A 24527-nucleotide genomic window follows, 5' to 3' on the forward strand; every position below is an offset into this window, starting at 1 on the left:
CGTTACAAAGATGAATCGACGCCCCGGAATCTACTACAAACGATTTCCACGTGTCATCTTTAATTACTTTACGACCTAATTCACGAACATGGAATGCTCGCGGCTCACGTCCATCTTTACGATGTGCTGCCGACTGCTGGGTTGCTGTCTGTGATTTACGAACTGGAACGGACCCTGAAGCATTTTGCTTTTTAAATCTGCAGTCCCTCACAAGGTGCCCCTGCTTTTTACAAAACCAGCAATGCTTGGAAGTTTTGAAAGCAGATGAATCACCACAGACTTGCATACGGCGTTCCTCATTATTTTTAGAAATAGGAGTGCTAATCCCACAAGCCTCCCTTCTGTCCAGCTCGCCCATCAATCTTGCTGTTACCCCTTCCACAGTTAATTTTGCTGGAGGTACAGCAGATATCTGACTAGCTATGGCAGACGCTGACTCCTTTCTAACGTGCACTGCCGCAAGACTGTCCCACATTTCTTTGGCAGTCTTCTTATTTCTTATATACACAACTTGCTGATCACTAACAGACAAGTTAATTAATGCCCTTGCTTTAGCATCACCTTTCGACCAGGCTTCGGTCACAGGAGCAGCAGGAGGGTCCTCGGTCACGTACTTCCACACATCACGGGAAGTCAGAAGTGCTTCCATGCGAAAGGACCATAAACTGTAGTTCTCGGCCGTTAGTTGTGGGAATGTTAAAGCCTTCTCAGCCTCAGCAACACGGTCTGCCATGCTGGAACTTTTCAACCACCAGCCCACAAAACCGTTGCAGCAAAAAGGAAAAAACCTTTCTAAACCTTTCTCCAAAAACTAACATGTGTAGTTCCACACTCAACCACTGGGCCCATAACCAAGATGTTGGGGTTAAAAGCAAAATCAGCAGAAACTGGTTGAGGAACTTACACATAGAGACCAAGGCTTAAACAAATGCTTGGTTTAATGGAGAAAGTAAATGTAACAAAAATTAAATCAGGCTTATACAAAATACCCACACAACCAAACCACCCACCAAGAGCACACTGGGAAAACGCCCAGCACAGAGGCAACACACAACACCCCTGATATACCCTGCATCATCAGCTTCACAGCAACACCTGTAGAGCTGCTCCACAGCTGCAGAGCCCCAGTCATTAAATCTTTCCTGACTCTTAAATGTACAGTGAAACAATAATGACACTTTTACACAATCATTCAACACATAGAACCCCCTCTCTCCTAAGCATAAATTATGAAAACAAAGGAATGCATATTTGCTGGATGTATATAATTCATATGAGTGAAAGCATTCATATTTTCTTGATGGAAGATCAGATTTCCAGGGCACAGAATGTTGGTTGGCACCAAGTGTATAGTGCCCTGATTCTTTGGGTGCTTCTAGATGACCCATTATATGCCTGTTGTCTTTGTCCATGGAGTTTTCTTGGCAGGGATAGTGGCTTGCCAGTTCCTTCTCCAGGCGGATCACGTTTAGTCAAAACTCTCCACTATGACCTGTCCATCTTGGGTGACCCTGCATGGCATAGCTCATAGCTTCTCTGAGTTATTCAAGCCCCTTCGCCACGACAAGGCATTGATCCATGAAGGGGCGTGCTATGGTCCATGGGGTCACGAAGAGTCGGACACGACTAAACGACTAAACAACAACAACAGATGACCCATTTATTGAGCATTTACTGTATTCTGATTTGTCTGTGGCATGCTCTCCAACATTCATCAGATGGAAGTAGGGACATTCTATGCTACATCAGTATCACTGCTTGAGCATTTCCTCCTGGTCAAGTTCTAAAGTTATTGGAGGAAACACACAAAACTGCAGTATTAAAGCACAGCAGAGAGGGGAAAAGAAAACCCCAAATACAGCTAACTATGTGTGTGGGGAGACTATGTGATATGCATTGATTAGTATTTTGGAAGCATGGTAACTTTAAACAACCATTATTGTTGTGATATGGGGTATCCCAGTACTTATTTTAGGGTCCAGGGACATATAAACCTTTGAGTTTGGGGATACATAAAGTTCCATTTTTTTAATGTTTCAAACTTCCGAGCAGATTAGGAATGTGTAAACAGCTGCAGCATCCTAGTGCTGTGGTGAATTCTGGATGGATCAGCTACATAGCCCCCCCCCCCCGGGCACCCCCTGCCTCAGCTGCTTTGGGAGTCCCCTTCACCCAAATGCACAAAATGAGGAGACTAACAAGATTTCAGAGGGCACTATCAATTCAGCTCATGAGAAAGATCAATGCTTTCCCCCCATCCACGTGAGACGTCAGGCAGGAAGGGGCTTTGGAGGGAGGCATTATTGCTTCGGAGGATCCCCCCCCCATCTCCCCAAATCCCTTTCCTCTCTAGTAATCGAGTCCAGTTCATTTTAAGCCACAGAGAGAGCCAAGCTGCATGATCAGATTCAGATCTCTCTGCATCTCTCTCAAAGTAGGAGCTAAAGAGGAAATGGCCACTACGCATACTGTACACAGGTGGTGGCAGCTCAGTGACACTTCAGGTTCCCAAACGAAACTGGCAATGAAAGGCAAGGCAGCAATGCAAAGAAACTGGGCAGGGACCTAAGAGGTTTAGATGCAGAGCAGACCCTCCTTGTCCTACATGATGCTGCTGAGCAGTTTGTAAGAGCATGCAAAAGATAACCTGAAGCTGCTCCTCTCTTTCCCTGGCCAGGAGATGGAAACAGCAATGGATGAAAAGGTGGGGAAATATTTTGGGTTTTGGGGGGTGGGGGAAAACTTGCAATTGGAAATTTGGGATTCTGCATGACAAAGAGAGAAGCTGTGATGGCTTAAGGGTTTGAGGGGCTCCACATTTTCATGGCAAACCTGTTGTGGGCAGGTTAGAGGACGTTGTGTTGAAGCAAGTGTCATTCCACACTTTCCAGCACATATTTCTGCTGCTTTCCTTATCACAAGACAGTCCTCCTGAAGGTTTTCTGGGGGAAGCAGAGATAGAGGACTCTGGGCCCTTCTTCCACACAATCTGTTGGCTGAGAATTCCTCACGGAAAATAGTAAGAGTTTGGAGGCACCCTTGGCCACACTCTGAAAAACTATGCTGTTGGGTTTATACCAGTTGTATTTACTTGCTGTAATTTTTGTTTTCATCCTTTGAAGCGGCCAATAAAAAAAATGGTTATAGGGCAGCCAGTTTATAAAGTATATATACATATAAACAAAGGCAAATAAACAATAATAATAAGAATTTATTATTTATACCCCGCCCATCTGGCCGGGTTCCCCCAGCCACTCTGGGCGGCTTCCAACAAAATATTAAAATACAGAAATCCATCAAACATTAAAAGCTTCCCTAAACAGGGCTGCCTTGAGATGCCTTCTAAAGGTCTGGTAGTTGTTGTTCTCTTTGACCTCTGGTGGGAGGGCATTCCACAGGGTGGGTGCCACTACCGAGAAGGCCCTCTGCCTGGTTCCCTGTAACCTCACTTCTTGTAGCGAGGGAACCGCCAGAAGGCCCTCGGTGCTGGACCTCAGTGTCTGGGCTGAATGATGGGGGAGGAGACGCTCCTTCAGGTATACTGGACCGAGGCCGTTTAGGGCTTTAAAGGTCAGCACCAACACTTTGAATTGTGCTCGGAAACAAGAAGAATTGGCACAGAGAGTAGTGGAGTAGTGGAGAACCAGGAGACTATGAGGGAAAGGGGACTTCTTTGCTTAGCTAAAACACCATCACAGCAAGGACTTCATGACATTAAAAACTGGAGGAATGACGGCAAGGAGAAAGGATGTGCTGGTGTTTTTCTGCACTAGAGAAATAAAAGGTGACTAGCAGATAGAAGCCCACAAAAACTGTCTAAAATAACCCCTCATTAGGAGACTCTGACACAGCAGCTTCCCCACAGTGGCTATTTAATTTGACAACATTGGCTGCTTAATGCTCATTCATTACATATCCTCCAACATTTCTCCGATGAAAATAGGGACATCCTAAGGAAAAGTGGGACATTCCGGGATCAAATCACAAACCTGGACGGCACCTCTAAATCAGGGATATCCGGTTTTTTTCATCAGGTTTTTTTCGACTTACGGATTTTTCGATGGGGTTGCTTCGATTTACGAATTTTTCCGTTTCCAATGCATTCCTATGGGAAATCGCGTTTCCAATGGCGCTTTTCGACTTATGAATTTTTCGACCTACGAAGGTGCCTTCGGAACGGATTAAATTTGTACGTCAAGGCACCACTGTAGTTCTTTATAAGTAAGCTGGAACTGAACTGAACAGCTCAGCCGGCCTGCTTTATATAGGCAGCCGGCTGTCAACATTGTAACAACAACAGCCCAGGGTTTCCCGCCTAAATTAACTGACATGGACCTGAGTGAAAATTATATACACAATATATAAGAATATATATGAGAATTCCAATACATAACACCACAAATAATCACTTAGTGTATACATGGCCAGGAATGCTGTAAGCTGCCAAACTGAGAAATATCGAATCCTTCCCCTCCAATAACATTGGGTTCCTGCTGCAAAAACAGCTGCTTAAGGCTGTGACAAACCGAGCAACTTGACAACAGCTATTTGACTAGAGGCAAAGAAGGTTATGATGATGTCTTTTGGCAGACCCGCTTCTGCTGGATTGACTACATGACACAAAGTGATTCAAATGCCCTTCATCAGTTAGAAATGAGAAAAGCAAAGTTAAGGCTCTTATTTTAGCTAGGATGGAGAAAGCAGATTGAAAACAAAAATTGGTGCTGCAAGGGATGTGAAGGAAGCAATTGATTTAAGCTGCAGCAGAAGCCTTTTTAACTTGGGGTGAAGACAAAATTGTACCAGCAGGGCACCAAAGGCTTTTTGATAGTACCTTTTTACCGACCCTACAGCTCATAGTTTCTTTTTCCAGTTCTTGGGCTAACAAACTGGTTCTGCACTCTTGAATGGGTTATCTGAACAACTTGATCGTAAAGGAATAGAGAAACACGATAAACCAGGAATCCTGCTATGATTTACTGCTAGTTTACTGCTATGATTTAGGAGCTAGTTTCATGGACATCAAAGAAGGATTTTTTAGTGCATTCAGTCATAAGAATTAATCTGTGGACGCAAATCATAGCAGCAGAGACCGAGGCTCTTTCAATGATCTGTTTATTTAGTATTAATCCTGATTTGTTTGCACCAAATTTGCATGAAGGTTAAACAGTATTGCTGTTTATTGAGCGTTCATTTTGATTTGCATATGCAGAGTTTATATTAACCTACACCAGTGCATTTTCCCTCCACTTTTCTTATCACAGAAATATGTGGTAGGTTTTTTTTCTGTTTTGGACGTGAATTTGCACTCCATCAACATCTCAGGTGGGGAAATCAGCCCCCCCCCATCCCACTGACCCTGTCGCTCGCCTGCTTGCCCCCCCCGCCACTGTCCCCTCCCTTGCCCCCTTTTACCTTTCTCCGTGGCCTCCTCCTCCACAAGGCGACACCAGCCTGTATAGCCTCCACTGCCTCTGCCAGAACTGTTCTTCTATAAGCTTCTGGAAGTACTGCCAAGGAAGTAGGAAGCAGCATGCATGGGGTCTTCCGTCTTTTGGTCCCATGCTCTTTTGTGAGCCATTTGACCCATGCCACAGCACTGGTGTAGCTAGGGGGTTCGGGAGGGGCAGATCACCCTGGGCCTGCAGGGCATCTGAGCTGCCCTGTTCCTCTCGGGCACCCTGGTGCAGGGAGCCCTTGGGCGCCCCCTCAAGTGACTTACAACTTGGGGACACTGGTCATTTCCCAAACATGGGTTTCCAGCTGTTTTTGCACTATAATTCCCATAATTTCTGAGGACTGGTCCTAGTTAGGGATGATGGGAAGTGGGGAACTTTGGAAGCAACTTGGAAGGGGAAATTTTATTTTAAGTCTCTGCTGCGATTCTCTCACCAAAGAGTACTTGCCTCAAACCTGGATCTTTCCATCCAGGGAATTCTCCTTCTATTATTATACCTAGCATTTTCTTCTTTAACCAAAATACAAACTGAATAAACCAACAGTATGTCCAAAAACCACTGTCCATTGGACACAGTTTAAAATCTATTTGTCATGTAGACAGGTGGCAGAGAAAGTCAGAGGAATAAACAGGTTACAGACAGATGTAAGGAAGCTGTGGGCCAGCTAGGGAGAGCCTAAAAGTAAACTATTACCCAGGCCTGACCTAGTGAGAGTATGTATAACTAGGTCATGTCAGGCTGAAGCAATGGAACCATTCTGAAGCCAATAGTACCCATATGGTCCTTCACTATGCAACTTTGAATGGTTTCACAAGAGCCAGAAGATCTCGGTCAAGTTATGGCTGACCCTGATGTTTGGCAAGGTGTCAATACAGGAATCCCGGATTTTTGCCTTTGCCTCATCAAGTACCCTCCTGCTTGCTACATTCCCAATCCTGGCACCAGTTCTGGCTTTGGAAATTAACCCCAAGGACCCTGGCCAAGAGGACATCTGCTGTAGGGCTGCTCCCGAGTGTGGCTATCCTTGGACCCAAGTGCACCACTCATTTATTGCCCAATAAATATGTGACCACCAAGTTGAGATGGTGAGAAGCCCCAGGTGACTTCTGTTGGGCATGGGGAAATCCCTTCATTGCACAGGGTAGCATGTGATGGCCTTCAAAGCTCCTTCCACCTCTGGAAGGAAAAGAGGGTGAGAGGAAGTGAGGCAGAGGCAGGAGATCTGGACTGATGATGGGAGTCAGGTGAGAGGAAGCATAAGAAAGTGTGAGATAACACCCAGGCTGATGAACTGAGGAGGAACTCACACATTTCTACTTAGCTGACTCTGAATCACATTTTTTATTTTTAAAAAATGGCTGTGTATTTATCACACGAGTGCTCCCAATAAGAAACCCGCCTTGCTGTTTAATGGATGTAATTTGACTTCACTGGCACTGGCGCTCTTTAATGAAACTCACTGGTGTTATTTTCCTCCACTCCACTCCACCGGCTGCCTTGCACAGAAACCTCCATGGATTTACCATCCTATCCTAAACCCACCAAGGACTACAGTATTTAAAACAATACAAGCTAGTGCTTTGTTCTAACTGCTGAACCAAGGACCAAACGGGATGGTGTTTTTTTGGGGGGGGGGAACTCCCATCTGAATCCTTCCAGCAAACATTTTATCAGACATTTACTGCGTACCCTGAGTGGTGGATTATTTTAAATCAGTAGAAGCAAAGGGATTTGAATGCCATCAGGTTAACAAGGAGGAGCAGGGATGAAGGAGGAGGCTCCGAAATGCTCCGATCAGGTGGGCACTTCTCAAATCCCACCAATGGAAATGTGGTGAGCCAGCTCTGCAGTGCTAGCCAAACCTCAAGCCTGCTCAGTGAGGCTGCTTTAGTGTTTACTGGATGTGATATGCAGAGAGGTTTCAGCAGAACAGTTGCTTAGGGAAATACGGGGAGGGGGAGGCAGGGAGGTGTGTCGCTGTCTGTGGGTTTTGCTCCCAGCTTAAGAGATTGCTCTCTTCTCTCCATAGAGCCTCTCTGACCACACAATTGGCAAAGACCTCCAGAGCACGAGGACAGGGCAAAGGCAGTGAGTATCTTTGCTTGGTCTCTAGGGTTGTCTGTCTGGGGTGCACGATCCGTGTCGAATGTGTCTGCTCTCTCCTGAATGTTTGTATTTGATGGGCATTCTTACTGTCTTTGCCCCCCTCCACCACCTTTTGTAGACAGGCATTTCTGTTCTTCCGTTTTGTCCTTTGCTGTTGTTTCCCCCATAGTTTCCCCCACCCAAATATATTAAACGATGCCTTTGGTGATGGTGCAATAGCCTCTTGCCCAAGTTGGGTGTCACATAATGGGGAGACTTCCCCCAACCCTTCCCCCCAAAATCTGCACCTGGGTGCACTTGAAAGAGTTGCCTTTGCACCTGTTCCCTTTATTGCAAAGGGAAAAGGAGATTCCTTCACAGGAGAAAGCAAATGCTTAAGAGATGGGGACCCCCCCCGGGTGGTTTTCCCTATAAAGTTAACGACCTCTTTTTATAAAACAACAACCACCCTTTGTGCCATCCCTGTTGTTGTTAAGAATAGCAGTGGAATGGGACAGATGGAAGATCTTGCCGCAAATGCTTTTGCCTGTTACTGTGAAATCATGAATAGACTAAAACCCTTTTGGAATCCAGGAGGAGGGGAAGAGAATTTAAAACAAATACTGGAGCTGTTTCACCTGTGCCCTGATTGACAGGAGGTGCCTTGGCGAATAGGATGGAGACAGACAGTGGAGGGAGGTGGGCAAGATTAGATGCACCCAAAATGAGGTCAAATAGCACCAGGACAAAACTTTGATGTGCTTGCAAGTTTATGGTTGTCTGAAAGCTGCTATATCCTCCACCCACCACCCTGTCCCAAGATTCTGCAGCACAGGGAAGGTCAAATTATTGGTGGGCCACAGAAGCTTGTGCATGCGCAAAGACAGGGAGGAACAGAGGACCCAGTTTCTCACATGGGCAGCTCTAGCCAGGGGGATCCAGGGAAGGCATCCTCACGTGCTGCAGCCTCATGTGGCCATGGGGTGGGCGGGCTGAGAGTGCACTAATGAGGAAATTCAAAAGGGCTTAAGGAATTACAGGGGTTGATTTCAGCAAAAATACAGCACAAGGCGGACCGTTGGGATAAGGATTAAAATGAATGCACTTGCTGGCATTTAATGCAATCCCTGCTCCATTAGTTAGAAGAGAAGAGGCTGTGTGTGTGTGTGTGTGTGTGTACACATAATCAGATTTTTAAGCGAATGCTGGGATTGCCTACAGAATGCCTACTTTGGAATTCTGAAGACCTTCAGGCCCATCTCCTTGCCTCTGTGCTGCCAGTCTTTTCTATCTGTTTTATGTTTTTCCTTCCTGCTAAAGCACAAAAGGAGAGTTGTTTTGCAGATGATTCCACTTGTGCATGCCAAGTAGGATATACCTAATAACTGCATCAATTTTTCCAGGCTCTATTAGTTTCCATGGGGTGTTAGGGGAGGGGTACTACCTCTGGTGGGGTACACAACATGCTCCTTCTGTTTGTCCACCTTTGATTCTCGCTCTGCACTCACCTCTCACCTGTGGCTCCTAGAAGCTGTCAGCAGGTGAGAGCGGCCACAGGTGAGGGTAGCTGATGGGTCTCAAACCCTCAGTGAGTTAAGGACTTCTCCTGCATCCAGAGACAGGCTCTGGCAGGTTGAGTGGACAAGACCAATAGTGAGTCCAATGGTCAAGAAGGAGGAAGTGAGGGCCAGATGGGGCTTGTCAACCTGGGAAGGTAGCACCTCTAGAAGGACAATTCTTTTTTTCTTTTTCTTTTTTTATTAAAGATTTTCTTGGTTTACAGAAATATGTGCAATGTCTCTCGTAACATTATGCGAATCAGTTTCATTTGTTGAGACGTTGGGAAGAAAAGGGCAGAAGAGGTAGATGGGGAAGGGAGGGTGGGTGGGGTGGTCTGGCGATGTTATTATTCTGCTTAATATATGGGGTTTTTTTGTTTTGTCAGCATCGCTTGTGTAGGTCCTCTGCTATTCACTTGTGTTCCTTTAGTGGCGAGAGATGTTGGGGTTGGCCTAGGGTAGGGTTGTTCATTTCTGGTTGGCTGTGGTGGATTTTGTTTTGTGTGTGAGTGGGGTGGGTGGGTGTTTTGGATCAGGTTATCACATACACAGCCCAACAAGACAATGACAAAAATCCACCAACAGCATACAAATCAATATGGCTAACCTGATCCAAAACACCCACTTGGCTTTTGGGCCTTTATTTGAAAGGTGGCATTGTGGCATCTTTTAATGCAGTGAGACATGCAATCCTGCCTTTTATCTGTCTAGTTGTGTTTTTAGATTGTCACTGTTATTATTAACTGGTTGTAATGTCGCTTTGGGTTATTTTCCCAAGAAAAGCAACTAACCAATATAATTCATTCATACACAGTTGTCCCACTCCTTTTCCTCCACGTTCCTCTGCCAGTATCAACCCTTAGCATTTAAGTAGCACATTTCAAGGCTACAACGTGCTTTGTATACATCATTCCAAAGGTCCTGAGGACACCAGCCCTGTAAGATGGGCCAATATTACATCCATGTTATGAAATGCAAAGGCTGAGGCTGAGAGAAGAGCAACTTGCCTAAGGCCACTGCAAGAGTCTGAGGCAGAGATGACACCTGAGCTGGCGTCTTCCTGTTTTATACTCTTGGCCCTTAACATCACCTCTCCTTTCCGTTAACCCCCATATTGCAGATAGGAGGCTGAGGCCTAGAGATAGACAAGGCTTAGCGGTATTTATGATCACAGATGCAGTAGTATTCAGAATTGGGGCTCCTCTTTAACTCCAACCTGTAGCATGAAACTACCGGTAACGCTTAATTGTGGTGGGTTTTTTTTGGCCCATGGGATTTCAAGTCTCATCAACACTGATCATGCTGGCTAGGGCTGATAGGAACTGGAGCCATATAACTTGTTGAGCAGATTTCCCATCCCTGATATGTGCCCAATGTTCTCCTCTTGAGCACTTTGGTAACCACATGCAAACAGGGGTGGGCCTTGGTAATCTTTGGTAATTGGAGCAAGGCCAACATTTGGCGTCTCCAAATGGATCTTCTCAGTTTTGTACCCTCTCAGCTCAGTGCCCTGTGGGGGGGGGGGAAACCACCCACACTGCTTTAAATCCAAGGAGGTGTAAAGCTGCACTTGATAAAATTCTCACATCCACACAAATATAAAACATTAAGGTGCTCTGTGCTAGGTGTCTGATCGAGACTCTCCTCCTTGCAACTCTCTCATTTTCTTATGTAGGAAAGTGGGGTGCTGCCCTAGGGAGTTTGGGTGAGGCAAGATTTGAATTGGAAACTTCCAGGCTTGTGTCAGGAATTCGGCCGTCCCGGGGGCCAGCTGTTAGACTGGTCCCACAGGCCAAATATGCAATTGCTCTCACAAACGTGATGAACAACACACAAGTCAGTAAATAAGGCTTAACTGCTTTATTTACATATAAACAAACTGGGAGCTCTACATCATGGCTCTCTCTCTCTGGCATCACAGCCAATAAAGAGAAAGAACAAAGGAACAACAGTCCCACGTAAACATCCTGTCTGCGTCACTTCCACTCTGTGGGAGTGAAAACACATACAGTCATATGATGCACAATAAACCTATGACTGCAGACGGGGAATGAATCCCAATACGGGTAGCTTGTTCTCTTAAGACAAAGCAAGATGCTACAGTAGGTGGGTTTCCATGAAGCAAGACACGGTGATTAACAGCAAGAACCTTTATTGAACTTACCAGTGCTTTTTTTATTTCTAAAAAAAATGTTTAGGGGTACTCTTGTTTTGACTCAAGAAAATCACTATTTTATAGTTCAAATTGGGGGAAATAAATACAGTAAATGGACAAAAGTACAAAGATTCACAAAATGTTTAGGAGTAAGCATACCTCTGCATCCCCCCAGAAAAAAAGCATTGAAACTAACAGAACTGGGCAACAGGGGCAAAGCACCTGGGCCACTCCCACTCTCAACGAGATTGGCTGTCTAAACTTCCAAGCTGTGAATCATAACTCAGAGTTTAAGGGCCAATGGAAGTGCCCCAAATCCTGAAATATTCTGTGATTGGATATCATGTATCGAATCAGAACACAGGGGCTCATAATCCTTAGTTCAGATTCAAGATCAGGCAAACATAGACCACTGAATACATGAAAGGAGGCATGTTGTAATAGCCATATGTGAACCGAAGGGGAGTGTTTTCAGGGGTGAATTGGCAGATGGTCTCTATTTAGCATTGGCCTGCTACCCTTGCTCCAATCTCTTGTGTGTGTGCTGCATAAATGCCCCAGGAGGTGGGGGGACTTGCTGGCAGATTACTCAGTGCATGCATGTAAACAATTGAGGCTGTTAAAGGGCCTGCATCCATTCATGTCACATCAAGTCCTCTTGTTATTTCATTCTCAGACCAGTTCAAATGCCAGCCAGCTTCTCCGTGTGCCTGCCCAGCAACCTCACCTTGATGTGAAGGAGTAGCAAGGGCATAGAATCATAGAATTGTGGAGTTGGGGGGGACCTTGAGGGCCATCTAGTCCAACCTCCTGGAATATACGGATCTTTTTGCTCAACGTGGTGCTCAAACCTGCGACCTTGGTGTTAACAGTACCATGCTCTAACCAACACCTCCTTACCCAGTTCAGTCCTGAGCTGAGACCGCTTTACTTGCGGAACAACATTGCGCTGCAACCCCTCAGCTTCTCCTCCATGGGTCACCCATCCATGGGCGTAGCTGGGGGCAGGGAGTAGCAGCTGCCCCCCTAAATCAATAAAAAAGACATAGCAAACTGAGGTTCTCCCTTCCCCTAGCAAAAGGCCTGCGTCTCCTAACCAAAATCCTGGCTGCACCCATGCTCAGGGGAAGGGATAACAGCTTGCTAGCGTTCTTACCAATTCTGTGTTCTGAAAAGCTTCCAGGAGGCAAGAGAGTTTGCTGTGTTGAGGACAGTTGCCCTCCTTTTGCAAAAAATACTGCAATTTGCAGTATCAGAACCCAGCATGGTTACTCTCTCTTCCCTGAAGTATTGCCTCCTGGAAACTGTGCTTGCCACTCTCACAAGTCAGTCAGGGAAGGAATTTACAAACTGAGATGGCCTGCGGTGCAAAACTTCTGATGCTGCAAAGAAATAACCTCTCTCAAAAGTTTCTCCCCCCAGCCAGAGAGAGATCTGATCTGTCTTCTCATTGATGTGCTACCTTACTACATGCAGGCAGCTTTTTAAAGAATAGGACCAGCACCACCCCTATTCCGCCACCTTAGGGCTCTACCATTTTATGCTGCTGGTAAAATGGGATAGCCTTATTTCCAGATAATTCTGAATGGAAGCATGTTAAGCTCATTTTCCCCTGCCCTGTCCCCCCCCTTTGGCTCCCCATGTTTTCACTGCCTTTCCCCCATCTTGGACATTGCCATCCATGCTCCTTCCACGCTAAGGTCCCACACAAGCTCTGCTTTGTCACAGTCTCCCTGTCTGCTGCGCATCGTCATTGCTTTTCTCTCAGACACCCGAGGAGTTTAAGCAGCACTGCAGAGATACAGGTCATGTGGCTCAACTGAGAGATCTATGAGATTTTCACGCTGTTTGCTAGAATGGGCCTTGTGAGGAAGGGTGGTGGTTGAGGAGCTCTGGGCAGAAGATACCCAAAGCATCTCCAATTGTGAAACAAGCCCAGGTTGGGAGAAAAACTACAAGGTCTTCCTAACATAAGCACACCATTTGTACTCATTGGGCTTGCATCACTGTGCCTTGGTAGGAGTTTGCCTTTTGTATTAGGGTACCTTGCAGCATTTCTTCTTATAAAGGAGGGCAAAGGGGGGTAATGGCTAAAGTCCCAGACTGTGACTGGGGAGGGAGACACAGGTTCAAATCCTGTCTTGGCCATGCAGTCAGCCTAGCCTACCTCACAGGGTTGTTGTGAGGATACCATGTAGGAGGACTTGTGCATGCTACTTTCTTGCTAAAGGGAACAGGATGCATTAAGCCGGCAACAATTATTCAGCTTACCCACCTACTTGGCTAGCAATGGCTCTCCTTACTTTCATGATTGCCACTAAATGTTGACATTCTGCAAATGTCTGTGTTATTTTGCACTATGAATTCAGACTGACTACCAGGGGTCAGCAACATTTTCAGCCGTGGGCTGGTCCACCACCCCTCAGACCATGTGACGGGCCGGACTATATTTTTTTGGGGGGGGGGATGAACCGTCCCTCAGACCATGTGGGGGGGCCGGACTATATTTTTTTGGGGGGAAATGAACAAATTCCGATGCCCCACAAATAACCCAGAGATGCATTTTAAATAAAAGGACACATTCTACTCATGTAAAAGCATGCTGATTCCCAGACCGTCCACGGGCTGGATTGAGAAGGCGATTGGGCCGCATCTGGCCCCCGGGCCTTAGGTTGCCTACCCCTGGACTATACTGATATACAGAAAAGGACTGCACACTTTCATCAGTGGTTAATCAGCAGATTAATCTACTGAAGTTTTGGCTGACTGGAAATACAGTTTTCATTGGGAAAGGCAGGTTTTCGTTTGTGGTGATTGGAATTAAGGATTTTTTCTTTTTCTTTTGGGAGGCTGTTATTTCAGTAGTAGGGAACGGAAATAAAAAGAGAACGCCTTCTGTCAAGGATCGGTAGCGATTGTTTGAGTATTAGTTATTTTATCCCCTACACGTTGTATTCTCTACACATTGCTAATATGCAAATATATTTTAATGTTGTTAATTAAAAGGCAGATAACAAACATTCTTTTTCTGAATCTTTAAAATTATATACTCAAAAGAAATGAGCACACAGCAATATCAAACTTAAGTAACATAGGATCAATACAGCCATCTGCATATGACAGAAAAATATTGAATAAGCTAGACGGTATGTTGGGTCAGTTGGTTTAGATAGCAAATTGAAAACTACCATTTTGATTTGTTACTGGTTTGTGCACTGTTAGTTCGGTAAACTAAATATTATTCAATTAGTTAAGAACTCTAAAATATGTTTTTGTGGCTGATGGGAAACAAATTCTTTTAGTTACAAATTTTTTTAGTGGGAAAGTCGGCTCAGATTACATTGCTCATTCACTTGGGTCACATATTGTAAAACACAGGTGTTTCTTTTCCTCCATCATATGCTAGAGGGTATGCTAAAGCGTCACCTGTTTTCCAATGGAGCTAAATGCTCTGGGGCAGGCTGCACGGTGCCAAGCAGATAATCATTTTAATCAGCTAACATTTAGACTCGCTCTAAAATTACATTTAAAATGTTCAATAAATAGAAATCATGCAAGAGTGTTTATAACAGAAGGGAGAAGTGGGCACAGTGAAATTATCTTGGAGACAGTGCCATAACGTTCTGCAGAGGCCTCCCATATGGCATTGAGAAAGGTTATTTTATATTTAACTGTGCAGTCATGAAAAGCTCTTGCAGCCTGTTTCACAGTGAAGTTAACAGACGCAAATCCCTCTGAGGCTCAGGGGAGAGTTAAGAGTGCAAGGTGAATTTTCATTAAGATTTTGGAGTCTGAAAATCAGTATGGTGTTGGTGCAGTGGCTTTCAAGCTGTTTTCATAGCAAGCCCTTAGAAAGGAATGAGGACTTATTGGCCAAGATGACTCTCCTTCTTGACTGTGTTTATTTACATGCAGTGTGACCCTGTGCCCAAAGCAGCTGCCAACCAACACCCACTTGTTATAGATACAAATGGATCTTCTCAATTTTGTACCCCCTTGGCTCAGCGCCCTGGGCAGGGGAACCGCCTGCAACACCCCAAATCCAGTGCTGTTATAGGTAAATGGGCATGTGTGTGTTTTATAAACATGCACACATCCAGTTTGGCTTTCAGTAGAAAACTGGAGCTTGCCTCTACATTCACAGGCATGAAATGGCCCAATGGTTGCGTATCCAGTAAACTTTTGCAATAATAAACTTCAAAAGGCCTGTACTGTATATATATATATATATATATATATATATATATATATATGTAAGCAAAATAGTTTATTCGTCTTCTTTACAAACAGGAGATCACTCCTATAGCCCTGGAAAGTTAAAAAAGTCAGTTTTAATCGGTTTTAATTAGCTCTTAATTAGTTGAAAATAGGCATGCATGCAAATTAGCTCTCTATTTTCTGGTATTCTCTGTCGAATTGTGCCCCTTTCAAGGTTGTCTCTGGAATCGCAAAGATTAGGGAAGCGTGAATTCAGTCTGAAATTCCATTGACCTTATTTCTGTTATGATGCTCAAGGGATTCCCAGCATAGTGCCTGTGGGCACCAGCGCATTCACTAGCATGTCTTCTAGTGCCTGTGAAAGGGCTCAGTAAACATCCCCTCAAAAATCCACAATGCATGAGAGACTGTTCACTTTTCCTGCTATGTCGTTTCTCTTTGCACTGGCTTCCATCTTCCTGACAATGAACATCTCCCCCCTAAACAGGCCCACATTTCAGGGTCGGATGCCTACTCCCTCATCTATTCTGAACAGAGGAAAAGTGCAAATGGCTTCTCTCTGTGAGCGAATGTGGTGGAAGCTGGTGTAGCTGCCTGCATTCCTTTGTGGTCCTGTCTTTCCCTGCTCTCTGCACTTCTGGAGGTGGCAGCCACTATGCCTTTCTCCTACGGTTGCCCTTTTGTGGCTGGTGCTTATGGAAGTCTCTTGAAGTTCCAGATGTGCCCAATGGCCCCCCAAAGTGGGAGACCCCTGCATTGCACCACCCTGGCTCTCTGTATAGCATCTTGCTGGCCAAAGCTTGAAAGAGGATGTCGAGTCAGGTGGACCCAGGGTCTCATCCCGCTGGGTTGCTAATTGTTATCCCTTCTCCTTTTCTCCCATTTGCTCCCCTGCCTTGGATGACTGACTGCAGAAACAGAGGGATGAGGACTCGCCTGGGATGTCTGTCTCACAAATCGGACTCGTGCAGCGACTTCACGGCTATCCTTCCAGACAAACCCAACCGGGCTTTAAAGTGAGTAGTGGTGAGGCAATCCACCTTCTTCCTTTTCCGTGTTGTTCTATGTTTTCCTTTGCAGTGATTTTATAAATCCTTCCACCCTCAATTTCTGCACCTGGGAGCATGGATTTCAAACCTGTAAGAAAATGAATTGTACAGGTTTTGTGCTGAAGGACTAAGAGAGCCCGAATCTTCATGGATTGCCTTCTTCTACTGGAGCCAACTTAAATCCATACAACAATAATAGAAACCCTTTTATGAAATAATATAGGGGTCAGCAAACTTTTTCAGCACTGTCCCTCAGACTTGTGGGGGGGCAGACTATATTTTTTTGGGGAAATGAACAAATTCCTATGCCCCACAAATAACCCAGAGATGTATTTTAAATAATAGGACACATTCTACCTCATATAGAAAAACGCTGATTCCCGGACCATCCGCGGGCTGGATTGAGAAGGTGATTGGATCGCATCCAGCCCCTGCGCCTTAGTTTGCCTACCCATGAATTAGGATGTGCCTCTATTAGAAGTGAGCCACGTACAGCTACAAAACAATATAAATGAGATGCAAACAGTGTAGTGCTTAATTTGAAGTGGACTCTGGAAACCTCTTTCAAAAGATGGTGGCAGTTGTTCGGAGCCTCGACCTCCTTTCATAGAATCATAGAGTTGGAAGAGACCACAAGGGCCATCCAGTCCAACCCCCTGCCAAACAGAAAAAAACCATCAAAGCATTCCTGACAGATGGCTGTCAAGCCTCTGCTTAAAGACCTCTAAAGAAGGAGACTCCACCACACTCCTTGGCAGCAAATTCCACTGTTGAGCAGCTCTTACTGTCAGGAAGTTCTTCCGAATGTTTAGGTGGAATCTTCTTTCTTGTAGTTTCAATCCATTGCTCCGTGTCCGCTTCTCTGGAGCAGCAGAAAACAACCTTTCTCCCTCCTCTATATGACATCCTTTTATATATTTGAACATGGCTATCATATCACCCCTTAACCTTCTCTTCTCCAGGCTAAACATACCCAGCTCCCTAAGCCGTTCCTCATCAGGCATCGTTTCCAGGCCTTTGACCATTTTGGTTGCCCTCCTCTGGACACATTCCAGCTTGTCAGTAGGAATTCTCAAGATTACTGTCAGTGGTTCTGAAATCACCTCTGCCAGTTTTTTTAATACTCTTGGATGTAGTTAATCTGGCCCTGAAGACTTGAATACATCTAAACTAGCCAAGTATTCTTGTACTACCTCCTTACTTGTTTGGGGCTGTGTATCCCCTGCTGAATCATCTGCTCCATATTCTTCAGGTCGGGCATTGTTTTCTTTTTTGGAGAAGACTGAGGCAAAGAAGGCGTTGAGGAGTTCTGCCCTTTCTCTATCCCCTGTTCGCATTTCACCATCTTCTCCTCTAAGTGACCCCACTGTTTCCTTTTTCCCCCTTTGGCTATGGACATACCCATAAAAGCCCTTTTTGTTGCTTTTAACCTCTCTGGCGAGCCTGAGTTCATTCTGTGCTTTAGCTTTTCTTACTTTGTCTCTACACGTGCTGGCTATATGTTTGAATTCCTCTCTGGTGGTTTCCCCCCTTTTCCATTTTTTGTACATATCCCTTTTAAATCTTAACTCAGTTAAAAGTTCTTTAGATAGCCACCCTGGCTTCTTTAGGCACCTTCCATGTTTCCGTCTCATTGGTATTGCCTGAAGTTGTGCTTTTAATATCTCCCTTTTAACGAACTCCCAACCATCATGAACTCCCTTCCCTTTTAGTATTGCTGTCCATGGGATTTCACCTAGCGTTTCCCTAAATTTTCTGAATTCGGCTTTCTTAAAGTCTAGAATTTCAGTCTTTGTATGCTTGGTTGCTCCTTTCCGCTGTATAATAAACTCCAGAAGAGTATGATCACTCCCACCTCATGATCCTGCCACTTCTACCCCACTAACCAGGTCACCGCTATTGGTTAGGACCAGATCTAAAATGGCTGATCCTCTTGTTGCTTCTCCTACTTTCTGGACAATGAAATTGTCTGCAAGGCCAGTGAGGAATCTGTTCGACCTTATGCTCTTGACATCCAACAAATATCAGGATAGTTGAAATCCCCCATTACTACTATCTCACTTCCTTTTGAATGGTTGTTCCAGGAAGGCATCATCTGTGTCCTCAGTTTGGCTTCAGGGCCGCCCCTACGTGCAGGCTGGGTGGCGCAGGGCACCATGGCGCCGGCCTGCCAGGAGGGCGCCGCGAGCTGCGCCCACCCGCTGGCCGGCCGGCCCGCCGCACAGCTGTGCCCACGGCAACCGAGCTGCGCCTGCCCGCCTGCCCACCGCGCTGGGAAACGGGGCGGAAGGGCGCCGGAGGGATCCAGCGCACCACGGCGCCAGGGGCGCTTAAGATGGGCCTGTTTGGCTTGGGGGTCTATAGTAAACTCCCACAATGAGATCACTGTTATTTTTCTCTCCTTTAATTTTGACCCAGATACTCTCATTTTGGCGTTGAAGTTTTAAATCCTGGTTCTTTTCACAGGTATACACATCCCTGAAATATAACACCACTCCTCCTCCTTTCCTGTTTGGTCTATTTCTCAGAAATAGATTGTATCCCTCTATTACTACATTCCAATCATGAATGTACCACCAGGTTTCAGTGATGCCTATTATGTCGTATTTAGTTTGCTGTACCAAGAGCTCAAGTTCATCTTGTTTACTTCCCATGCTCTGTGCATTAGTATACAGACATTGAAGACCATTGATCACCCCCCAGCCTCTTATTTAAGGATTTTTTCCTCCCACCACTAGGTTTGCGTGCTGTTTGCTCCATTTGGTCCCTGACATTTGGATGATCATCTTCAGCACTTGATAGATTCCTACCTTCAGGACCACTGTCTTCCTCCCCCACATAAGTCAGTTTAAAGCCCTCCTGATGAGGTTTTTGAGATTCTTGGCAAAAACATTCCTCCCAACCCTTGTTAGGTGCAGCCCATCACTTGCCAGAAGTCCATCTTCAAGAAACTGCAGACCATGATCTAAGAATCCAAACCGTTCCTGCATGCACCATTTGCGAAGCCAGTTGTTCACTTCCCCTATTTTACCTTCTCTCCCTGTGCCACGTCATTCAACTGGGAGGACAGATGAGATGACAATTTGTGCATTTAATTGCTTCAACTTCCTGCCCAGAACCTCATAATCACTTTTGATCTTCTGGATGCTATGACTTGCAGTGTCATTGGTTCCCACATGGACCAAAAGGAAGGGGTATTTGTCAGTGGGTTTTATGATTCCTTGCAGCCGTTCTGTTACATCTTGGATCTTGGCCCCGGGAGACAGCACATCTCTCGAGACGTCTTGTCAGGCCCACAGATCACTGCTTCTGTACCCCTCCGTAGGGAATCCCCTATCACCACTACACGCCTCCTCATAGGCTTGGTCATGATTCTTCCATGTGCTGTCCCTTCCAAAGTCACTTGCATATTCCTGGAGGACTGACTTTGCTGCTCGTCTTCATATTTCTGATCAACTGTGATGAGGGAGAGATCTTCAGATGGAGTCTGTTCTTCGTCTTCCATGTTAAGGGAGAGTACTTCAAATCGATTGTGTAGTTCTAAACCCTCAAGCGATCCCTGGGCCTTCTACTTCTATGAGTCACATTCCTCCATACATCTGGCTCCTGTGCTGGGGAACTGAGCTTTGCATCCATATATCTCCAGTCACATTTTGCATTTCTTTATGCGTGTGCCTCTAAGCATGCTTGCACAGAATGTCCTTCTCTCCTCACACTGCCAGGTGTTCAGTATGCTCTGCTGGAAGCGCCATACCACACTGCCTGGTGAGGCTTGCTCTAGAAGCAGAAGCCATGGTCGAAGGATGCTGGAGTCAGGCCAGCAAGCCTGCGGTTTTGAGGGCTGGCCACACAGTTAGAAGCCAGCATGGCTGGACCGACTAAGGAGCGCTGCCGGAGACTGGTGAAAGGGCAGGGACTGGCTGGGAGCAGGAAGAGGAGCAGTCTAGAAGAGTGGAGAGGTGGCTTTGGGACTTCTCTAAAAAACAAACTGGATGTGACATGGGACAGTCATCATTAGAACCTCCCACATAAAAAACCCTCAATATTAATTGCAGTCTTGCTTTAGCCAAGATCAGGTCAGAATTACGGTATAGTGCTGAGGAGGGAGACGAACATTTCCCCCCATGTTTTTAGGATTAAAATCTCCCTACCCCAGCTGCTACTTTCCCTATGGGACACTTAAGTTTTCCTTCATGGGGCAAACAACAGACTGGGACGGGTGGTGGTGGTGGAATTTTCCATTAAGAAACCCTTTACCCTATGACTGTGGTCCTGATTTGATCCCCCTGCCTTTTTAAAGTATTTTTAACAAAAGCACTCTTATTCACAGAATGCCTACTTGCATACTTAACTACAAGTTACATGGAGTAGGGGAGTGTACCACCAACACAGAGTTACCCCACCAGGATGAAGGACTTCTGGTCTAAGATATCTGTATTTTGTCCCTTTCGCCAATCTATTCCAACATTCAACATACTTTTAAAAAGAACTCTAATGTCTGTACAAAGAAGGTGATACAGAATAGAAAATTAGCTGCTCTGTAATTTTGCACAAGTTTTTTAGACCATATAATATTGCAAATTCTGTCAGGTTTTGGGCTGCCTTGGTATACACTCCTCAATCCCCATTTCTCACTTGCAGCAGTGATCACTGACCCTAACTGTCCCCTACTTTGTCACAGGAGATTATCAACAGAAGAAGCTACAAGATGGGCAGATTCTTTTGATGTCCTTCTGTCCCATAAATGTGAGTAGAATTGCCTATCTCCTGGAATCTATTCTTTGCCCTCCAACCTTATCAATTTACTAATTATTTAATGACAAGGTTTACTTGTTAACTGCTTTGTAATAGGCCTCCAGTGGGAGTGGGATCCAGTTCTCTTAAGAGCAGTGCTTCACCCCCCCCCCTTAAAAATTTTTATTAGGGGCACTCTCATTTTCCTACTCATAGAAATACTGCCTCTCAGTGAGGCCAAACTTAGATTCACAAAATGTTTAGGGGTATGCGTACCCCTGCATCCCCCCAGGAAAAAAAACCACTGCTTAAGAGGTATCCTGGATTGTACACCTGGATGATTTTCACAATTGGATTTTCCTTAAATCAATTCTTGTTATGTGAATATAAAGCAAGAAAATAAGTTTGACATTTATTTTGTATTATGTCCCATGCTGGCAACATCTCCAAGTGGCAAAAATTGTGCATCTCAATTGTGCACCTTTCAAAGGCCTTGCACACCCCAAAAGAAATGAGTGTTGGAAGTGATCTCTCATGTGATGTAGTCCAGTCTCCACTGCTATAGCATCCTTGGTAGGTCACCAACCAGCCTCTGCTTTAAAAACAACCCTAACCAAGGAGTCTCCACCACCAAGTGTGTCTTCCACTGTCAAAGCAAATTGTACTTTGAGGGTGTTCTTCCCAATGTTTAGTTCAAACCTCCTTTCTTGTAATTTGAACACACTGGATTGGGCCCTACTCTCTGGAGCAGACCTTCTCAACGTTGGGTCCCTAGATGTTGGACTATAACTCCCACCATTCCTGACCACTGGTCTGGCAAGCTAGGGATGATGTGAGTTGTAGTCCAACAACATCTGGGGATCCAAGATTGAGAAAGGTTGTTCTTCAGCAACAGAAAACAAATTTGCTCCACCATTTACATGGCAGTCCTTCAGATATTTGGAGATGGCTATCATGTCATCTGTTCTGCAAGCGTCTTCATGTAGTGTTAGATCTCTGCATATCTAGGGGGCCAAACTATATGTGACAGTGGTAGCTATATTTGTTAGATCATGTATCTTGTAAAGTGGAGGGTGGGGAGAAAATTTCTGGGTGCTAATTCTGAAAGGCGTTATGGTAAAGGGAGTGGTAAAGGTAAAGGGACCCCTGACCATTAGGTCCAGTCATGACCGACTCTGGGGTTGCGCACTCATCTCGCATTATTGGCCGAGGGAGCCGGCGTACAGCTTCCAGGTCATGTGGCCAGCATGACAAAGCCGCTTCTGGCAAACCAGAGCAGCACATGGAAACGCCATTTACCTTCCCGCTGTAGCGGTTCCTATTTATCTACTTGCATTTTGACGTGCTTTCGAAGTGCTAGGTTGGCAGGAGCTGGGACCAAGCAACAGGAGCTCACGCCGTCACAGGGATTCGAAATGCTGACCTTCTGATCAGCAAGCCCTAGGCTCAGTGGTTTAACCCACAGCGCCACCTGGGTGTGGATCCTTCCCCAACTCTCATGCTTTACTTTCCCACACTTTGGATGCAATCTTAGCTCCCTAATTCAGACTGGAGGTAGGATTGACCGGAGATGTCCTTCAGCTAGTTGTGGGGGTTCAGTCTCCATAGGTCCCCTCTGCACCTGCCAAAAGCATGGTTGGTCAGAAAGCTACTGCTGATAGCATTCCTTCTGGCAGCAGCCGGCTTAAGCCCCCCAAAGTGTGTCATTATGGGATGGAAGGGCTTTGGATGCAGCAGTGGGTCTGCCACTCGGTTCCGCCCTACTGCTCACTGGCCAGAGTTAGGATTTCTCTGCCCATCACTCTGAGCACTTCTCTCCTCAGAACGTGTTCATATCTGGTATGCAGTGGCTCATACGCTGGTAAAGCAGGGGAGGGTTTGGTTCTTCTCACTCTCATGCCCCTTTAGCTATAAAAATTAGATCCACACACCCCTGCCCTGATTTATAGGAGAATAGGGTGAAGATATGTTTAGTTTGGCATTAACTCTGCCCTCCCTTGCATTAGGGCTGAGTGATATATGGCTTTGAACATCGCAATCCATCACCAGCTAAACATTGTGATATACCAATATATCATGATGTCTGAAATAAGGATGGATCTACGTAGAGGCATTGGCTGGTTTCGCAGTTTCCCCCACATTGTGATTTTTGCATAGCACACACACACACATCAGGATATATTGCCAGGTCAGAAATTATGAAACTGATATCACGATATAGATTTCAAACTGGTTTTGGACGATATATTGATATATCACCTAGCCCTACCTTGTATCATGTTTAGTGAAATTCACTGTGTGACAGACATAGCATCACTCTGTGCAAGGAGATTTTCTGTGCCTTTCCAGTTTCACAGCAATTGACAGGACTGGGTGGCTCGCAACATGATGACACCATGATATTCAACCAGTTTTGCAGGCCATTACAGGGGAGAGTTAGAAACAGGGACATCTTTTTTCACAGCCGTCTCATATCTGCTGTTATATCTGGTGATAATGGGTTTCCTCCTGCAACCTGAGTCTGGTTTTCTGCAACAGTCCCTTCAATTAAAGCTTTAACGATGAGCTTTGGGATTTTTCAAAGCTGCCTAACAAGTTAATTAAAACGAATGGGAATTGGGCATTCAAGTCTCTAATGCAGGCTGCAGATCTCTGCCCACACTGCTCTGTAAGAAAAAGCTACTTATTTCAGTTGTTACACAATATAATTTCTGTTGGGGTGGGGAACCCACAATCTGCAATTTTCATATAAACTTTATATAAAATCCCCAACACCATATAATCAACATGCTTTCTCTCACCTATAACCAATGAATTATCCCAGCTCTAGTCATGAAAATATTATTCTGTTTCACTGACATATCACACTGGGAATGTTCAGATTTCTCCTGATACTGGATATATCCTGTAGCTTTTACCTTTCAGAGCTTGTAGTATGTTGCTCTAACTAGCTGTAGGGATTGTTTCTATATCACGCCTCCTTTCCAAAGCACACCCACAGAATGGAAAGGGTGGGGCCTTGCTGCAGGACAAATGCCCCTGCTGTGTGTTACACACCCTAGTGCAGTCCGGAATGAAATTTTAAAGAAAAGAAAAACAGCTAAAATAGTGGAGTATTGCGCTAGGGGAGGAGGATATGTATGGACTTATTTCCTGAAGCTTTGGAAAGCTGCAACCACAGGGTTAGAGAACCAGTAGTATGATTCCGTCTAAGGCAGCTTCTTACGGCCAGTTTTGAATTTTGCATGACTCCACACTCTCGCAGTAG

The 24527-nt window shown here is 45.3% G+C and overlaps 1 protein-coding gene across 1 annotated transcript in view; it reads left to right on the plus strand.

Moving 5' to 3' along the window:
- Positions 1-24527, plus strand: part of RGS8 (regulator of G protein signaling 8) — a 53571-nt gene that overhangs the window by 17516 nt on the left and 11528 nt on the right. Inside the window, exons 2-4 of the mRNA XM_035123007.2 lie at positions 7489-7547; positions 16391-16492; positions 21207-21271. Coding sequence (XP_034978898.1) covers positions 7489-7547; positions 16391-16492; positions 21207-21271 — 226 coding nt within the window. The remainder of the gene's footprint in view (positions 1-7488; positions 7548-16390; positions 16493-21206; positions 21272-24527) is intronic.

This window comes from Zootoca vivipara, chromosome 7, assembly GCF_963506605.1.
Source record: "Zootoca vivipara chromosome 7, rZooViv1.1, whole genome shotgun sequence".
NCBI lineage: Eukaryota > Metazoa > Chordata > Lepidosauria > Squamata > Lacertidae > Zootoca > Zootoca vivipara.